The sequence below is a fragment of the Phyllobates terribilis genome, unplaced genomic scaffold, assembly GCF_046119375.1.
Source record: "Phyllobates terribilis strain yellow unplaced genomic scaffold, ASM4611937v1 Scaffold_5__5_contigs__length_657084704, whole genome shotgun sequence".
Taxonomy (NCBI): domain Eukaryota; kingdom Metazoa; phylum Chordata; class Amphibia; order Anura; family Dendrobatidae; genus Phyllobates; species Phyllobates terribilis.
Window position 1 is genome coordinate 145,883,751 of NW_027362765.1, and position 19,136 is coordinate 145,902,886.

Here is a 19,136-nt window from a genome sequence, read left to right on the forward strand (position 1 = left end):
CATGCGGGTTGACAAGTGCTTTCCAAGAGATTTTAGCATCACTCTTGGAAACAGCATGGATTTATATAATGTGACCGAAAGAATGGTAAAAAATAAATATATACTTACCTTCTGATGGCCCCCGGTGTCTTGCTTCCCTCGGTTCTCCCTTGCCGGCAGCGGTACACTGAAGGACCTGTCGACGTCAGCGTCGCGTGACCCGTCACATGACTATGACGTCAGCGCAGGTCCTTCAGTCCATCGCTAGCTGCCGGCATGAAAGGACGAGTGCAGCGGGGGCCGCCAGAAGGTAAATATAATCTTTATTTTTTATTTTATTCTTTTTTTCACAGTTTCTATGGTACCCGGGTCCGGAGGAGAGTCTCCTCTCCTCTAGACCTGGGTACCATCCGCACATTGAACGCATGCATTCCGCATGTCCTTATCTAGTGAAGCGGAATGCATGCGTTCTAATGCAAGTCAATGGCGGCGAAAACGCAGCACTTCCGCAAAATAATTGGTAGTGCTGCGTTTTTTTCCGCAATGATAATCCGGAGCGGAAATTTCCGCAGCATGTGCACATCACATGCGGATTATCATTGGGGGACATGGCAGGCCTTCTACCATGCGTTTTTTAAGCGTTTCTGCAGCGTTTTTGCCGCTGCGGAAACGCTTAAAAAACACATCGTGGGCACAAAGCCTTACACTTAAGGCCCCGTCACACTAAGCGATATCGCTAGCGAGATCACTGCTGTGTCACTTTTTTGGTGACTCACCAGCGACCTCACCAGCGATGTCGCTATGTGTGACACTTTGCAATGATCAGGCCCCTGCTGTGAGGTCGCTGATCGTTGCAAAGTGTCCTGGACCATTTTTTGGTCGTTGGCCTCCCGCTGGCCAGCACACATCGCTGTGTGTGACCAGCGGGACCAACGATCTGGCTGGTAACCATGGTAAATATCGGGTTACTAGGGGCACGCGCGCACTTAGTAACCCGCTGTTTACCATAGATACCACTCTGCTACGGTGAGCGGAGGCTCCAGCGCACCGTAGCAGAGTGGTATCCATGGTAAACAGCGGGTTACTAGGGGCACACGCGCACTTAGTAACCCGATATTTACCATAGTTACCAGCCTGCTCCTGCTTAAGCAGCAGGCTGGTAACAGGAGCAGGACATCGTGGAACGATTCTTTCCACGATATCGCTGCTCCCCTCATCGCTCGTGAGCCTGCCTGTTTGACAGCTCACCAGCGATGTATTAGCGATGCAGCAACGATCCCTGACAGGTCGTATCGTTGTCGGGATCGCTGCTGCATCGCTTAGTGTGACGGGGCCTTTACTGGGAAGGTTTTTGTGTTGTTAATCACATGATGAATATTGATCTTACAATACAATGTGACTGGTAACGGACAACAGTCATTACATTTGAGATTACACTGTTGTCCATTAAGATAAGTGATTTTACCTTAGAATGCAATTGTAACTTGATCTTATCACTTCACTGTCTCTGATTGGTTGAAAAGTGTGCAGATCTCTATCATACTCAGACACACAGCTGCTTTTAATGTGTAACTACCCAGAAGTGCTGTAAGATTATTTACCTCATTATATCTTTGTTAAACAAAAACCCAATAGGTTCAAAAGTAGCATGGTAAAGGGATCAGCTCAAGGCATGTGCCTTGGATGACCCCGTAAAGCAACTCCACAAGGAACTAATAGCATATAGGAGGAAACTGGAGTCTTTATGCTTATTAAAATATAATCTTTATTAAATAAAAAATGTATAAAAAAAACACACAAAAATGACCAATAAAAAGGCATGGCAGAGAAACAAAAGTGCCAGCAACTCAAAACACTAATGTCACAAAGTATGTACTATGTATGATTCAGATATGTACCAAATAATAATCTTAATAAAAGGTATACATAGACAATATAGGTGTATAAAGTCAACACCTGGGTACAATGGGCATTGGCCACAATAGAGGGCCTCAATTATCATTACCATCAGACGTAAAAATTTACCATCATGAAAAGAAAGTGCAAACATGCCCAGGTGGAGTTGTCAGCGGCAGAATCGGGCCCCCAGGATCCCCGACGCGCTTTTCGCTGCTTTCTTGTCCTGCTTCGTCATGGGGGAATGCTTTGTGAGTTGACTAGCAGGACCTTTAGTTGCCGCGGCAACCTGTCATGTGGTGTAAAGCCTGGCCAATCATGTGGCGGTGTAAGCGACGCATGCGCATCTGAACGTCCACGTCACCGTGACATCAGCAGCATTGGAGGTGTGTGTGTGCAGAGGCGTGGATAGTAACTATGGCCACCGGACGCACACACCGCAATGTGGAGACGCCGTGGGGAGGTGGGACAATGGGCGAAGGGCAGGCGCATGCGCTCATCACCAAGCATGGAGCAAAGTGTCTCATTATATCTTTGTGGAAATCTAATATTTTTACTGATTGTAATGTTTCTGGCTCAAGTAATAAGTCTATGTTTTTAGAACTTTAAGAATTAAGTCAATTATCTTCTTACATAACTTGCCTGACAAACTTGAACCCCCAATAACATTAAATTAAGTAATTCTTGTGTATATCACTCAACGCTGCTGATATCAAGGGAGGTATAATCTGGCATGAGGGGGTATGAAATGGCCTAGGCCATAATATACCCGGGGTATAATCAAGCCTAGGGCGCTTTAATCCCGGTGATAGTCTGGACTCGGGGAATACTATGGCCTGTTACACCAGCATGAAAAACACCAGTCTTGATTAAGAGCCAATAGATTTGTGACTCTGATCAAAAATAGACATGTTTTTTTGCAGATACTCGGGTATGTGAGCAGCACTGTAGGCTGTAATGGCTACGAATTCTATCATTGAAAAACAATAATAGAACCTGCATCAGAAAAACTGAGGCGAGAATTGTACTAATTGTACAGTAAAGCACTGCAGACAGCACTTTACTATACAGAGAAACACCAGAAAAAAGTATGCTATACGGATACGTTTTTTTTTGCAGTGGCTCTCTTTGAGGAAACACAGACCGAAAAGGGCCCCTCTGCAAAAACAGCATATGGGCCCTTTGCAGTTTATTAGCTGTAGTGCAAAAATCCACCTGCTTTGGAGGTAGAAATGGGCCCTCTTACCTCCTGGGCCTCTGCTGCACCAATGATATGTCCGCCCCTGCATACCACTGTGGCTACTGTCAGGCATAAACTACCATTGAGCTCTGAGTATGTCCACCATAGGGTACATGGACACTGCAGAGCCCTCTGTGTTGTGCTGCCTCTGTCCATACACTGTACCTATGTTTGTTTCACATGAAACACTGAGAGAGCTTATGGGTCTTGTGGCTGTCTTATGGTAGATTGTGGTAGATTTGTTGCAGGAATTGCCGCTAAAACAGCCCCATTGAAATGGATGAAACTGAATTTATGTTGTGCAGCATGGAAATATAGCCTTAAGGCTATGTGCCCACGTTGCAGAAATGAAGCTGAAAATTTCTGCTTCATTTCTGCAAGTCCTCTCCCGGAAAAACGCATGCGGAATTCCGCACGTGTTTATCGCGCGATTTCCATATGCGGAATTGCCTTGCGTTTTTTAATGCATTGCAAAAGGCAATTCCGCTTGCGGAAACGCAAAATTAATGAACACGCTGCGGATTTTTGAGCGCAGCATAAACGCTGCGGAAAAATTCGCAGCATGTGCATAGAACTTGCGGAATCCCCTTGGGGACCATGGGGGGCGGATTACCTAGCGTTTCACAAGCGTTTACGCTGCGGAAATTCCGCAGCATAAACGCTTGAAAAACGCTACGTGGGCACCCAGCCTTAGGGATTTTCTCAACCTCAGTCTTCAGGCGCACATTGCTCCCCGGACTGCTGGTTTCCTGCTTTTCAGGGGAAAGGGGTTTACTCCTGATTGACAGTTTAGACTTTTGTCATTGTTGCTCTGCTTGTTCAGGCTCTGATTGCCTGAACTGTGCACTTTCTGATGTTGCTGTGAGGTAGCTTTGCATCTGCAACATTGGAGAAGCACAGGGGCGGTGAAGTTGCCCATATCCAGAGACATTGTCACTGCTGATAGTATATGCAGAGGTGGCCGGTAACTTAGTCAATAAGCTCTAGACAATAAAATTAAAAATCCCTCCATTCTTAAGCATAGAGAGGATTTTTAATAATAAGTAAATTGCAAAGTTGTTTTTTTTACAAGCACTCTGCAATTTTACCCACTTAATATGATAAGAATAGCCCTTTAAAATTCCCCAACACCTCATTCGGCCAACAGCTCTTCCTCCTGACTTTCTCCCGTAAACATGCATGCTCAGTTTGGCAGAGAGTTCATGTGTTTTCAACAAGGGAGAGTAAGTTGCTGGCAGACAATTCAGACATCAGCCTATCTCCTGCAGAAACAGTGTGATAGGTCCTCTTACATATTAGATGGTCAGCCGATTCTGGAGAAATTGGTGGCTTTGGCCATCATAAAATGGATTGTCCATGACATCAAGATCAGATTGTTGATACCCTTTAAGGGAGGCAGGAACACCACAAATGTATACCCAAGAATGACCACTAATTTAGACTGCAAGGATATCTATCACCAATTGCTGACTTCCTATCACTGATCACAAAAACGAAAGTCCCATATACAGCGTTCACATATCTCCCCTTTTCTCATAGATTGTAAGTGGCACTACAATGTGAATGCTCTGTTGCTGCCCTATTCAGATGGGGAACTTAGGACCCCCTTTCTCGTGATCAGTGGTGATCAAGAACTAATTCAATAAAGGTCATTTGAATTAGGCTGTTGCTGTAACTGGGGAACAACTTGATTCATTAGAATTTCGAGATACTTATCTCCTGTGACTGTTCCATCAAAAAATATTGGTCCTAAAACACCAAAACTTGAAATACCACCCCAAACATTGACACCAGGCTCATTTAGTTGTTGCTCTAATGTTAAATGCATGTTCTCATTATACCAGTAAATACAATTATGTCTGTTAATATGGCCGGATAATTTGAAAGAAGCTTCATCACTCCACATAATGTTATCTAAAATTACTGGATTTTCTTCAATTTCGTTAAGCATAATCTCACTAAATTGCAGCCGCCTGTCTGGGTCACCCTCCAATAAACCATGAATTAGATGCGGACGATAAGCTTTCCACCCAATAGATTTCAGGATTCGCATGATAGAAGCTCGTGAAATTCCCAATTCCAAAGAGGCTCTTCTGGTGGACTTTTTTGGACTCTGAACAAATGTTTCAGCAACAAGTTGTTTATTATCTTCTGTACAGACTGTTTTGGGTCTACCAGTTTTTGGAGCATTAAGGATTGAGTCAGTGGCATTGAATTTGCCACGAATGCGGTAAATGGTTTGTCTCTTTGGGGCTTGAGTACCAAATGTTTCAACCCAATTTGCTCTAACGGTTTCAGCATTTTGAGATTTCCAATATTCTGTTAAAATCTATTTTCTTTGATCTGTATTTTAATTATTTGCCATTATGTGTTATCTGAATTACCTGAAAAGAAAACAGATTTGGGGGAGAGCTATCTGTGAAAACTGGATCTGTGAAACTGGCTCAGTTGCCTTTAGCAACCAATCAGATTCCACCTTTCATTTTCCAAAGAGTCTGTGAGGAATGAAAAGTGGAATCTGATTGGTTGCTAAGGGCAACTGAGCCAGTTTCACGTTACACCATGTTTGATAAATCTCCCCCTTCATAACCTTATTACTCTTTCTGTCCCCCTACTTTTGGACCACCCTGTATATATATCACTGTATATGGGGTATTTCCCCCCTCTGTTTATCCCCCCATACATCTCTGTATATGAGGTACTTCCCACCTCAGTGTATCCCCATACATCCCTGTATAAGGGGTATTTTCCCCCTCTGTTTATCCCCCATACATCCCTGTATAAGGGGTGTTATCTACCTCATTGTATCCCCCATAAAGCTCTGTATACGGGTACTTCCCACCTCAGTCTATCCACCATACATCCCTGTATATGAAGTATTTCACCCCACTGTTTATCCCTTATACATCCTTGTATAAGGGGTATTTCCCCCCTCAGTGTATCTCCCCATACATCCCTTTATATGGGGTATTATCCACCTCAGTGTATCCCCCAGACATTCCTGTATATGGGGTACTTCCCACCCCCCTCAGTGTATCCCCCATACATCCCTGTATATGGGGTACGTCCCACCTCCCTCAGTGTATCTCCCCATACATCCCTTTTATATGGGGTATTATCCACCTCAGTGTATCTCCCCATACATCCCTTTTATATGGGGTATTATCCACCTCAGTGTATCCCCCATACATCCCTGTATAAGGGGTATTTCCCTCCTCTGTTTACCCCCTATACATCCCTGTATATGGGGTACGTCCCACCTCCCTCAGTGTATCTCCCCATACATCCCTTTTATATGGGGTATTATCCACCTCAGTGTATCCCCCATACATCCCTGTATAAGGGGTATTTCCCTCCTCTGTTTACCCCCTATACATTCCTGTATATGGAGTACTTCCCACCCCCTGCAGTGTATTCCCCATACATCCTTTTATATGGGGTATTATCCACCTCAGTGTGTCCCCCATACATCCCTGTATATGGGGTACTTCCCACCTCAGTGTATCTTCCTATACCTCCCTGTATATGGGGTATTATCCACCTCAGTGTGTCCCCCATACATCCCTGTATATGGGGTACTTCCCACCTCAGTGTATCTTCCTATACCTCCCTGTATATGGGGTATTATCCACCTCAGTGTGTCCCCCATACATCCCTGTATACAGGGTATGTTCCACACATTACTCGCTCCCATCATTTGTACATTACAGATGGCATTCTCATTTCTCTGCATGTAAATCACAGTATTTGTGGTTTCTACCTCACAAGGCTGAGGTGTAAATCACATTTCTGTACAAACATCACAAAGTTTGGGATATAAATCACCTCAGAAGACACAGTTTACAGTGCTGTGGTAGTAAATCAGGCTTATGCATGTATAATTCACATTTTATCTGCAGAACAGCACATGCCATCGGCTTCAGCACAAACAATCCTCTCAGACAGTAAACATATGCTATGCTTATGGGACTGCTCGTTCTTAAACGTGTATTATAGAAGTCTGACGTAATAGATTATTTACTGTGATTCGCTTTTAATTGAACAGTCCTCGCACATAGGCTAATTATGCAAGTAATACGTATGTGTCGTTGTTAACAATTGACATAATCAAAATGGCCTAAATATGGCCTAAATATCATAGTAAAGCATCATGGATCGTGTAGTTCCAAATCCTGGAACGCTGTAAACAAGTACCTAGAAGAGAACTACAAACCCATAATGCACTGCGGTCACATGACACACAACGACCAATGAGATTCAGAGGCAGCATACTGAACACCCTGGAGGTTCTGGTGAAGTATGTGGAAGTCTCCAGAAGCTTGTTACAGCCAGATAACAACTGTCCCGGTCAACTCAGGGTCCATCGCTGTGTTATGTGTCTGTAAATGGGCGCAGTGTACTTGTAATGATCGGTGACACTTTCGTTTTCGACAGACCTCAACTCCCGGCGTGCTTAGATATTCTGTGCTGGCATTCTGGGACTTGTAGTTTTGCTTTTTAAGAAATCCTAAGTAGTGTTGAGCGAGTATGTTCTGTCCGAGTATGCTCGGGCCGAGCTCCGAGTATTTACAGCTGCTCGGTGATATGGTTGAATCACTCCCGTGTGCATGATTTGCAACTGTTTGACAGCTTTATTACATGTGAGGAATGTGTAAGAAATAGACATTCCTCACATGTAATAAACCTGTCAAACAGTTGCAAATCATGTGCATGGGAGCGAGTCAAACATATCACCGAGCAGCTGTAAATACTCGGAGCTCGGCCCGAGCATACTCGGCGAAAGGATTAATAGTACATACTCGCTCAACACTAGTCCTAAGCTATTTTATTGCATTGTAAATTATCTAAAATATATATTTACAATGTGCAATACCTGAATTAGAAATCACTCCCTCAGCATGATTTTGTAATGTAAATTAAAGGCATGGCTGTAATATAGAAAACATTTATGCCTTTGGCGAAGAAATGCGCTTTGTTCATCTTTAATCACCAAATTAAGTTTTCTGCTAATTAGATTTCGGTGCACAGGGGCCGGACTGTGCACTGGGTCTTCTCCTTGTCTGTGATTCCTGCCTCCTCTGCCTGCTTGCTGTCTGTGATTCCTGGCCCCTCTGCCTGCCTCCGGTCTGTGATTCCTGGCCCCTCTGCCTGCCTCAGGTCTGTGATTCTTGGCCCCTCTGCTTGCCTCCAGTCTGTGATTCCTGGCCCCTCTGCCTGCCTCCGGTCTGTGATTCCTGGCCCCTCTGCCTGCCTCCAGTCTGTGATTCCTGGCCCCTCTGCCTGCCTCCGGTCTGTGATTCCTGGCCCCTCTGCCTGCCTCCGGTCTGTGATTCTTGGCCCCTCTGCTTGCCTCCAGTCTGTGATTCCTGGCCCCTCTGCCTGCCTCCGGTCTGTGATTCCTGGCCCCTCTGCCTGCCTCCGGTCTGTGATTCCTGGCCCCTCTGCCTGCCTCCGGTCTGTGATTCCTGGCCCCTCTGCCTGCCTCCGGTCTGTGATTCCTGGCCCCTCTGCCTGCTTCCGGTCTGTGATTCCTGGCCCCTCTGCCTGCCTCTTGTCTGTGATTCCTGGCCACTCTGCCTGCCTCCGGTCTGTGATTCCTGGCCCCTCTGCCTGCCTCTTGTCTGTGATTCCTGGCCACTCTGCCTGCCTCCGGTCTGTGATTCCCCGGCCCCTCTGCCTGCCTACGAGTTGGAAATCTCCTTCTGAAACAGACGAGGCAATTTACAGGGCACCCGAGAAAAATTGCAGTTTACAGTTTGGCATTTAAGATGTTGGAAAACAGAGGGGGATGCTGTTCCAACACCCCACCTTTCGTACAAAAAGTGACCCAATGCGTGGCAGTAGGTTGTCATGACAGCCAGGGACCTAATTAAGGCCCCCCGTGACTGCCATGTTACTACACCTATGAAGCCCAGCCACTTGTTCGTAGGAGATTGTCAGATTTGCAATACAGCAGTATCGCAGTGTATTGTATATGTGATCAAACAATTGCAACTTCAAATTCCCTAAATAGACTATTTAATTGAAAATATAAAAAAAAATAATAATGATGAATAATTAATACTACGCCACCCCCCCCTTTTCCCCAGGAAAAAAAAAGTAAACTTTTAAAGGGAGTCTGACCTCATAGTCATGCTGCCAAAGCACAAGACAGCATGAATCATAGTCCGGTTCATTCTTTTAAGTCAGGTATGTTTTGAAACGCTATGGCGTGGCCGGGACCATGAGATTCAGGTGACTAGTCTAAGAGGCATGATCTCGGTGGGTTTTCCTGACCCCGCTCCCCATAACTGACAGGGTTGCCCTGTACACACACATAGGGAGAAACATGTCACTCAAAGGGGGCAGGGAGAATCTGACGGTGACCGGCCTCCTGGACTAGTTATTCCAGTCTCAAGGTCACCGACATTCATTTATATGTATGTATGCTCTCTCTGAAATGCGGCAGCTTTTTAGAGTAAAACATACTTGGCTGAAATGACCGAGCTGGACTCACAGTATGACCACATAGTTTTTGATTGCCTCAAAAAAGTTCTATGAGAGCTTTCTAGTAGAAACCGATTCAGGAAATAAATGCTCCTTTATTGAAGAGTTTTTAATTTCCTGAAGTGGTTTTGAAGAGTTTTGGAAGAATTTTTTTCCTTTAGTGTTTTGCAGCTTTCTGATTGGAAAGTGCCTAGTTTGGAGCAGATTTCATCAGGAGCCATTTCAAAGAAATGACACGCACTTTCTTTTCTCCAACTGGGCATTTTCAAAACCTTAAGTGGGAAAAAAAACACTCATATATAGAAAGAATCTTTTGATCATTTTTTTTCTCAGTATTTTCAAAAAATTCCTCAACAAAACTCTTGTGTGCACATACCCCAATTTATGCTGCTCATGGTTTGGGCAACATGAATCACATGTCAGGTTCCCTTTAAATTGCCCCCTATTATTTTTTTAATCAAAACATAAATAGTGAAATCTAAAAAAATGAAAAAAGGTAAATATTTAGCATAGCATAATTGTCTGAACTAAAAAAAGGATAAAAAATATTTATCCCATACAGTGAATACTGAAAATGGAAAATGATAGAATCTGTGTTTGTTACTTTGCATCCACTGAAAAAGGGAATTAAAAGAGATCAAAAAGTTTTATTTACCTCAAAAATTTCATACCATAAAAACAAGTTTTTGTTACAACTTTGTTGACTGTAAAACTCAAAAAGTTAGGAATCATGGCAGAAGGGGAGGCAAAAATGAATGCAAAAAGAAACTAAAAATGGCCACATCTCCCAAGGCGAAAGATGTATCTTATTCTTTACACATCACTACAGTGCCAAACTACACGCAGGATAGCCTGTAATTATGGAGACACATTGGTCTGCATAGGAGATGTACACTATTTTATTTATTTTTTATGTATTTTTTTTTACTTTAGCTTCAAAGGGTTCAATAAAAAATTGCTGCAAAATTGTACCCTTTGATTAAAATTACACTAGTGCTTGTATTGTTCCGTGCTTTTTAATGCAGCTTATATTACAAAACTACTGTACGTGTTCTGTTTCTCAAAGCGTACCTCTAATAAAGTTTACAAGCGCTTTAACAGATGGTATGGCTTGGTGTATTTCGATGCACAGCTTTGTCGACTGGAATGACTGAGAACTATCGTTATGGTCAATTATTCCTATGCAAATGAAATAAACAATTTCACTTTTTATTATGGTTTTATCTTAAGGCTATATCCGCCATCTTTCTGATTTTCATTCTCTTACTGATATTTTTTTTTCAGCGCCCCGGTATGATGCCTGGTGCTCGTATGCCTGTACCGGGCATGCCGGTTGGATCGCCTATGCTCCCCACATATGGACCAGGATCGCCTATGCGACCTGGTATGAATCCTATGTTGATGGACTCATTTAGAAAAAGACTTCTGACCCCACAAGGCCATCCTTCCATACCAAACCAAAGGAGGGGGTGAGTAGTTGTAAAAAAAAAGTTTTTTTCATAGCATTTTATTAACTGATATAACTAGTATAGTTTAGAGAAAAAAAACTTTATGTACCCAAGGCCTTATTTTTCAGAATCTTCCTCTCATGGAGCAGAGAGTAGCTGTAAATAGTGTCTTAAGACTACTTCAGATGTCCGTGATCATCGATCCGATCTCGGATTGCAACCCACAGACTGGCCAGGCGTCTTCTGAGCGTAACGGCTTCATATATTTTTATGAGGCTGTAACACTGGGGGTCGGGAGATGTGCGGCCAGTCCGTACATTATGATCCGAAATTGGACCGATGATGACGGACATCTGAAGCAGCCCTAACTCTGCAGGATCTGTCCTGTATTACACATTCCCTTTTTAATAAGCGCTGTGTAATGCTTCCTTTCTCCTGTGATGGCGCTGCAGGAAAACTACACACTTAGGCCAGTTTCACACGTCTGACATTCACGGATTGCAATATCCAAACTCAACAGCTTCATTGGCACATATGAGGCTATTGAGATCTTTTCAGGAGACCCGCAGTCGGTTCGCACAGATGTTTGAAACCAACCTTAAGCTGCATTTACACTGAAAGATAAGTGTGAGCATTCTTAAAAACTATCGTTTCATGATTATCTTGCAGTGTAAACAGGCTGTTCATCACCCTATGAACAAGTAAAACTCTCATTTGTCGGGTGAAATGATCTTTTGCGCAGCACTAAAGATCATCATTCTTTGCGATGCACCTTTCTGTGTAAACAGGACTCACTGTTGAGAACGATGGCATCCTATGCTCACTAAATGATCTATTACAAGTCTACTACAGATCGTTCAATGCATATCATTTACTTTGGTCTGCCTGTGTAAACAGGCTATTAAACGACCGCTGATCGGTCAAGGCTTATTGATCGGTGATAGTATGGTGCTGCCGGTTGGTCCATGTAAAGGAACCCTTACTCCCAGGTTTTCCAATGGCCTTTATCCAGATCTTACCAGCAAGTGTCATGGGACACTTCAAATAAATAGGGATTGTCTAAAGCAGACAACTCCTTTAAATACATTAGTACTTTGTAAGATTTTGCAGCATTTTACACAGCTTAATAATTAGTCGCTTATGATTTTATCTAGAATGAAGAGAAGGAAAATGGCTGATAAGGTTTTACCACAGAGGGTACGTATCATTTATTACCTACTTCAATTTCCTTAAGAATTTCCCATTTTTTGCAAATAAAGTGTATTCACTGAGTTCTTAAAGGGAATGTGTCATGAGTAAATTACCTATTATTTAAATCGGGTTTTCTAAATGTATTTTTTATACTTTTTTTTATTTTACTTATCACTATCTATAATTAATAATAATAAGAAAAAAACGCAGAAATCTTGGCACATTAAAAAAACTCAGAATACCCCTTTTAAAAAAGAAAGTAAACGACAAGTTCATTGTGACTTGTGTTTGTTTTATGACCTTTATTTATGGGACCGTTTACATTTTTACATCTCCTTACCTTTTATTTCTTCTTGGCAGATCCGAGAGCTAGTCCCAGAGTCACAGGCATATATGGATCTCTTGGCTTTTGAGCGAAAATTAGATCAGACAATTGCCAGGAAGAGGATGGAGATCCAAGATGCCATCAAGAAACCTCTGACTGTAAGATGAGTGATGACAGGGAAGGCTGGAGGGGGGATGTGTCTAAAATCTTTGGAACGTTGATTTCAATTTCTTTTCCAAGTTATATAAATGGTTTAGGCGTTGTACCATGACTTCAATTTTTTACAGAACCCATGACTGCTATGATTGTTTTTTTGTTTCTGATACCTTTTTTTTCCTTTTTCACGTATAATATTTTTTTAGGTTTCTGTCCGGTACTGTATCTTCTTTTTACTGGATAGATTGCCGCACCATGCTAAATTATTCTGACATCAAAAAGCTATGGAATCCTGAAAATTTAGCATAAATGTGCACAAAATGTCCTGCTCTGTTCACATCTATAGCTTTTATTTATAATGAAAGCTATAAAGCTGATACGTATTTCTCACACAACTCATTGACTTATAAGTGGTCCATCAGGGATCCATCAAGATTTGCTGCCATTTTGGCAGCAAGAATATCACTGCCTGCAAAGATATTCCTGCCAAAAGTCTCAACACAACCTCCCACTCAAGAATGAGCATGGAAAGTGCACAATGTACAAAACACACAGGAAAATCTTTAGATTAGGACCACAATCCTGAACATAAGAGTTTTTACTTCTTACTTTAGTTGCATTTATATTTCTCACTAGCTTAATTTGCTTATTACAAGGGGACAATATTCCAGTATTGCGTAAAGGGGCACACTGTCCAGTATTGCATAATTGGGCACACGGTCCGGTATTGCGTAATTGGGCACCCTGTCTGGTATTGCGTAATTGGGCACACTGTCCAGTATTGCGTAATTGGGCACACTGTCCAGTATTGCGTAATTGGGCACACTGTCCGGTATTGCTTAAAGCTTCACGCTGTCCAGTATTGCGTAATTGGGCACGCTGCCTGGTATTGCATAATTGGGCACACTGTCCGGTATTGCGTAAAGGGGCACCCTGTCCGGTATTGCGTAATGCGGCACGCTGTCCAGTATTGCGTAAAGGAGCACCCTGTCCTGTATTGCGTAAAGGGGCACGCTGTCCAGTATTTTGTAATTGGGCACACTGTCCGGTATTGCGTAAAGGGGCACCCTGTCCGGTATTGCGTAATGCGGCACGCTGTCCAGTATTGCGTAAAGGAGCACCCTGTCCTGTATTGCGTAAAGGGGCACGCTGTCCAGTATTTTGTAATTGGGCACACTGTCCGGTATTGCGTAAAGGGGAACGCTGTCCGGTATTGCGTAATTGGGCACACTGTCCGGTATTGCGTAATTGGGCACACTGTCCGGTATTGCGTAATTGGGCACACTGTCCAGTATTGTGTAATTGGGCACACTGTCCAGTATTGCTTAAAGGGGCACGCTGTCCAGTATTTTGTAATTGGGCACACTGTCCTTTATTGTGTAAAGGGGCACCCTGTCCGGTATTGCGTAAAGGGGCACCCTGTCCGGTATTGCGTAAAGGGGCACCCTGTCCGGTATTGCGTAAAGGGGCACCCTGTCCGGTATTGCGTAATGCGGCACGCTGTCCAGTATTGCGTAATTGGGCACGCTGTCCGGTATTGCGTAAAGGGGCACGCTGTCTAGTATTGCGTAAAGGGGCACGCTGTTCAGTATTGTGTAAAGCGGCACGCTGTCCAGTATTCCGTAAAGGGGCACGCCGTCAGGATCCTCTGGTATTGCTGGTGAGAGCGGCTGGTCAGGTGACTGAAAGTATGCGAATTGCATACTTGCCGTCATATGCCGACTAGACGTGCTTGGCCTCGCTCAATATAAGTGAATTGAGCGAGGCTGAACATGTCTAGTAGGAATGTGGCAGAATTATGCAAATCACCTATTTGCTTTCACATGACCGCCTGCTCTCGCCGGCATCCGAGAATGCAGTAAGGATCCAAAGGTCTGGAGTCTGAGTGATTGCAGACTTTTATGAGAAGACTGGACAACCCCTTTAAAGTGGACTACATTATTTATTCAAATGAGCTTTGCAAGCAAAATTGATATTCTTAGTTTATACCGAGTGCAGGGTCCGAAATAACACGGTTCCTCTTTTTGGTGCTATTTGAACCCCTATGTCATGTTTTGCTCCCTGAGGCCATGCACTAGATGTAACACAATGTATCTGGTTTGCCAGAAGCCTTACTTTATTTTTTGGGGGCTGATGGACTAGGCATTTCTCTATATGTATTTGCACAGAACATGCTGTCTGATATGTGTCTTTGTGGTAATTTTCAGTCCTGGGTGACATTGTTACGTTAATTTGATAAAATCAATTGTATATTGAATATTTTGTCTTTGATTTAGTTTATGGATAAGTGGGCGATAAAAGAGAGGTTTAATAAGTTCATATCTCACCTTATCCAATGCCCAGTTTTTTAACACTCTTCTTACTCTACAGCAAAAGCGTAAGCTGAGGATATATATCTCCAATACTTTCACTCCAGGCAAACCTGACGGAGAGGAAGCAGAAAAGATCAGCTCCTGGGAGCTACGGGTTGAAGGAAAACTGTTGGAAGATGTAAGCATGAGTCATTTTGCTGATGAGGATTTAGTCATCATACACTTATCTTCTCATACACAGGAGTGCCATAGCTGGCTGTTAAGCACTCACTGACATGTACCTCTATTGTCTATGAACTGCTATGGTTAGGGCTGCCAGAGTGGTTGATCCTTGCAGTGATAATGAAATACAAATACTTTTAAGAGATAAAATACTTTTCGACATGGTTTTAGAGGTCCAGGTTCTGTGCTTCCCCTTTATGTGATATTTTTCTGGCTTTCTGCAGTAGTCACTAAGGGAAGCTAAGGAGCATAGTGAAAGGGTTATTCTCATCTTCTATCTTCAGGAGCACATTGCTCCTCTGCCTTCCAGCTTTCTGCATGATGAGGAATGCTGCGCTCTTGAAGATTGATAGTTTGGACCAGCAGCATGGCTGAGTCGCTGGTCTGAAGTGTGCGATATCTGATGCTGAAAGCAGCAGCTGCTTTTCCTCTGTAGCGCTGGAGGAGTGCATTGATCAGCTTCAGAGCCATCCAGCCAGCTTTGGAGAGGTACTTGCAAGCTCTTCAAAAAAAAGAGCTTGTAAGCACTTTTCTTGCCTAGGAAACCAGCCAATGCTGATAGACTTCAGAGGTGGCCGGTAACATAGGCAATGAGCTGTAAGCAATCGAACTAAAAATAGACTTTTTTTAAACAGATAAAGGTTATTAAGAAATAACAGGTTGACATACAAATCACATTACAGCATATGAAGGAGACAATCATGCACAGTGTATCACTAGGATACAACAGTATATAAAGAAGAGGATATTAAAAGTATATCCACGTATCATATGCAGTATACATACGTTTTGTACAATGAGTGCAGATATTAAAGGGGTTGTCCAGTCCAAATCGATAAGTCTGTGTGACTGCAGACTTATCAATTTCCCCAGTGCACGCACTGTGTGCTGCAGGGATTCGCCGGTTTCTGAGCTGGGATCGGAGGGTATATATGAGTTATACATACTCCCGGCCAGTGGGCGCGACCTCGCTTTCATACATTTGTATGGAGCAAGACCGCACCCACTGGAAGGCCGCGTCACTAAACGGGGTGCGGCCAAGCTCGATACAATACCCGCGCCCATTGGTAGGGAGTATTTATAACTCATACATACCCTCTGATCCCAGCTCAGAAACCGGCGAATCCCCACAGAGTGACTGCAGACTTATCGATTTGGACCGGACAACTCCTTTAAGCAGATCTGAGTACAAACAAATCCAACAATAACATAACAATGACATGACCACTGAGCCAAAATCTGAGGAGCAGCTTCAGTCCTGGAGGTAAGTATATGGGTTTTTTTATTCTATAATTGGAATTTTAGCAGTTAATAAGCAGTGGTGGACAGGTGGACAACCCCTTAGAAGTCTGTTTTCCATGTGCTCCCCCTTAGTGGTGGCGAATAATAACCCAAATAAAAACTTGAACTTAATGGTGGTGTGAAGCAAAGGAAAGGTTTTGAAGCACAGTAAAACTTTGAAGCATCATGGGCAAATAGTGACTGTAGTGTGGGCAAATAGTGACTGTGACTTGACTGTAGTGACAGGTAATTAAACTTTTATCTGGCATCTGGTAACACAGATAGCTGATGCCGGGTACCTCTACAGAATAGTAATATCATGGGATATTTAACAAGTATTGATAGCCCTGATCAGAGTTCGTCCCCTTCTTATACAGTATTCCTACATTTGCAGCCCAGCAAGCAGAAAAGGAAGTTCTCTTCATTCTTTAAAAGTCTTGTCATCGAGCTGGACAAGGACCTTTACGGACCGGATAATCACTTGGTGGAGGTAAGCGAAATAAAGGGCCTTGGTTAAGATGGCAGTGTTCAATGTACACTTATAGGTATCGTTTGGGCATGATTTCTACACATTTCTGGGTGTCTCTCTAGGGTACAGCATTTACAGTTCATATATTTAGATCAAGCTCATACATTAATAAAATATATACTGAAAAAAATATTAAAAATAGTAAGAACATATAACAGTGTGACCCATCCATGTGCGCTTGTAACTGGTATATTGTAAGCACTCAAACAATGGAGGTATCATACAATTATGGCAGGCAGTATGCCAGTTACTAAGCCTAACAGCTCCAACATTACCTTTAGGTTGGAGTCTATAGATAGATAGAATAAATAGATAGACAGAATATATAGATATCCCATAGACATATAATTTTACAAGCCCCCTACATATAATAAACGTTCACCCTTTAGTGACTTTCATGTGGCACTAAAGCTAAACCTATTAAATAATTAAAAAAAAATGATGTCCCCTATTTTGATACCCAGCCAAGATAAAGATGACACACACAAAAATGTTATTTTAAAAAACAGTCCCCCACACATCATTCACCAATTTATTAAAAAAAAAAAAAAAAAACATGAAGATCCAACATAGCCCCCCGAATCTAAAGTAGTCCAAAATGGGAACCTGAAAGACAAAAAGAGAGATGTAAAGAAATAAAAATAGGTAACACTCCCTCATTCACCAATTTATTAATAAAAAAAAATCCCTGCAGCTCCGACGAAATCCATGGCGTTCCTACGACGTCCAGCGACTCTGTACAGCAACCTATGGAGTGTCACTACTGGTCATGTCTCACGCTAGATGACATTAGTAATTCAGTAGCGTCATCATGCGTGAGACATGACCGGGAGTAACCTATGAGGCATCATTCTCAGAAAACGCTTGATAGGTTGTAGTAAAGATTCAAAGTTGCTGGCTCCCTTCAGACCCGGCGGCTCTGAGCAGCGGTGACTTCAGTAACTACACCGCTCATCAGAGTCGCTGGCAGCTCTGATTCTGTACTGTAACCATAGGTCACTACCGGTCATGTCTCACGAGCGATGACGCTCCTGAGTTACTGATCTCATCGCTCATGAGACATGACCGGGAGTGATCTATGAAGCGTCGTTCTGATAACGATGCTCCATAGGCTGCTGTACAGAATAGCTGGACATTGTGGGATCGCGATGGATTACGTCAGAGCTGCAGGTATTTTTTTAATAATAAATTGGTGAATGAGGGAGTGTCTGATCGGTGGGGGTGTGACACCCGATCAGTTGTGCCAGGTGTCGGCGGTAACCTGAACTGCTCCATTATGGAGCTGCACAGCACAGCTCCATTGACAGAATGGTGGCTGCAGCTGGGTACTGCACATCCGCCCCCTATTCAAATCAGTAGGGGGCGGATGTGCAGTATCCAGCTGCGGCCACTATTCCGTCGACAGTGTTGTACTATACAGCTCTGTAATTCAGCAGTTCCGGCCGCCACCACCGGAAACTGCTGAATGGTGGCGATGGGTGTCGCACCCCCACCGATCAGACATTGATGACCTATCCTAAGGATAGATCATCAATGTTAAAGTACTGGACAACCTCTTTAACTGGTTTGGGGTCTAATACCCCTTTGATACAGAGTGTGACACAGATGACTGCCCCCTACTAATAACCTGCTGGTCAGATGTAGTGATATTATGATTTATAGCATTCAGGTGCCGGATGCATTATTATTATTATCTGCTTCTTACAGTGGCACAGGATGGCCACCACACAGGAGACGGATGGCTTCCAGGTGAAGCGTCCCGGAGATGTGAATGTGAAGTGTACCCTGCTCCTTATGCTGGATCATCAGGTAAGAACTGAGAAAAGGAAGAAACAGCTCTGTATAGAATAAGGGGATGTTATACACGCAGCAAGTTTTCTGACCAGGAATTACGTGATTAAAATCCATTGCGTATTACAGCAGCAGCATAATGTGTGAGATTTCCCAGACACTGAAAATAAAATCCACAGCACATTTCACTTTATCATGCACAGGGTATAGTGTGAGGACACACATTTTTGCCGTGAATTTCGCTATGGATTTTCGGTTGCTTATAATGGCTGGTGTCAGA

At 43.2% G+C, this 19,136-nt stretch overlaps 1 protein-coding gene and 1 long non-coding RNA gene across 2 annotated transcripts in view; one reads left to right on the top strand and one right to left on the bottom strand.

Annotated features, from left to right (window-relative positions):
* Positions 1-15,159, bottom strand: part of LOC141272425 (uncharacterized) — a 44,969-nt gene extending 29,810 nt beyond the window's left edge. The window contains exon 1 of the long non-coding RNA XR_012322006.1: positions 15,049-15,159. This is a non-coding gene — a long non-coding RNA (uncharacterized lncRNA). The remainder of the gene's footprint in view (positions 1-15,048) is intronic.
* Positions 1-19,136, top strand: part of SMARCD2 (SWI/SNF related BAF chromatin remodeling complex subunit D2) — a 45,458-nt gene that overhangs the window by 16,582 nt on the left and 9,740 nt on the right. The window contains exons 2-7 of the mRNA XM_073683134.1: positions 10,886-11,070; positions 12,204-12,246; positions 12,601-12,723; positions 15,092-15,211; positions 16,931-17,026; positions 18,773-18,874. Of these exons, the coding sequence (XP_073539235.1) occupies positions 10,886-11,070; positions 12,204-12,246; positions 12,601-12,723; positions 15,092-15,211; positions 16,931-17,026; positions 18,773-18,874 (669 nt within the window). The remainder of the gene's footprint in view (positions 1-10,885; positions 11,071-12,203; positions 12,247-12,600; positions 12,724-15,091; positions 15,212-16,930; positions 17,027-18,772; positions 18,875-19,136) is intronic.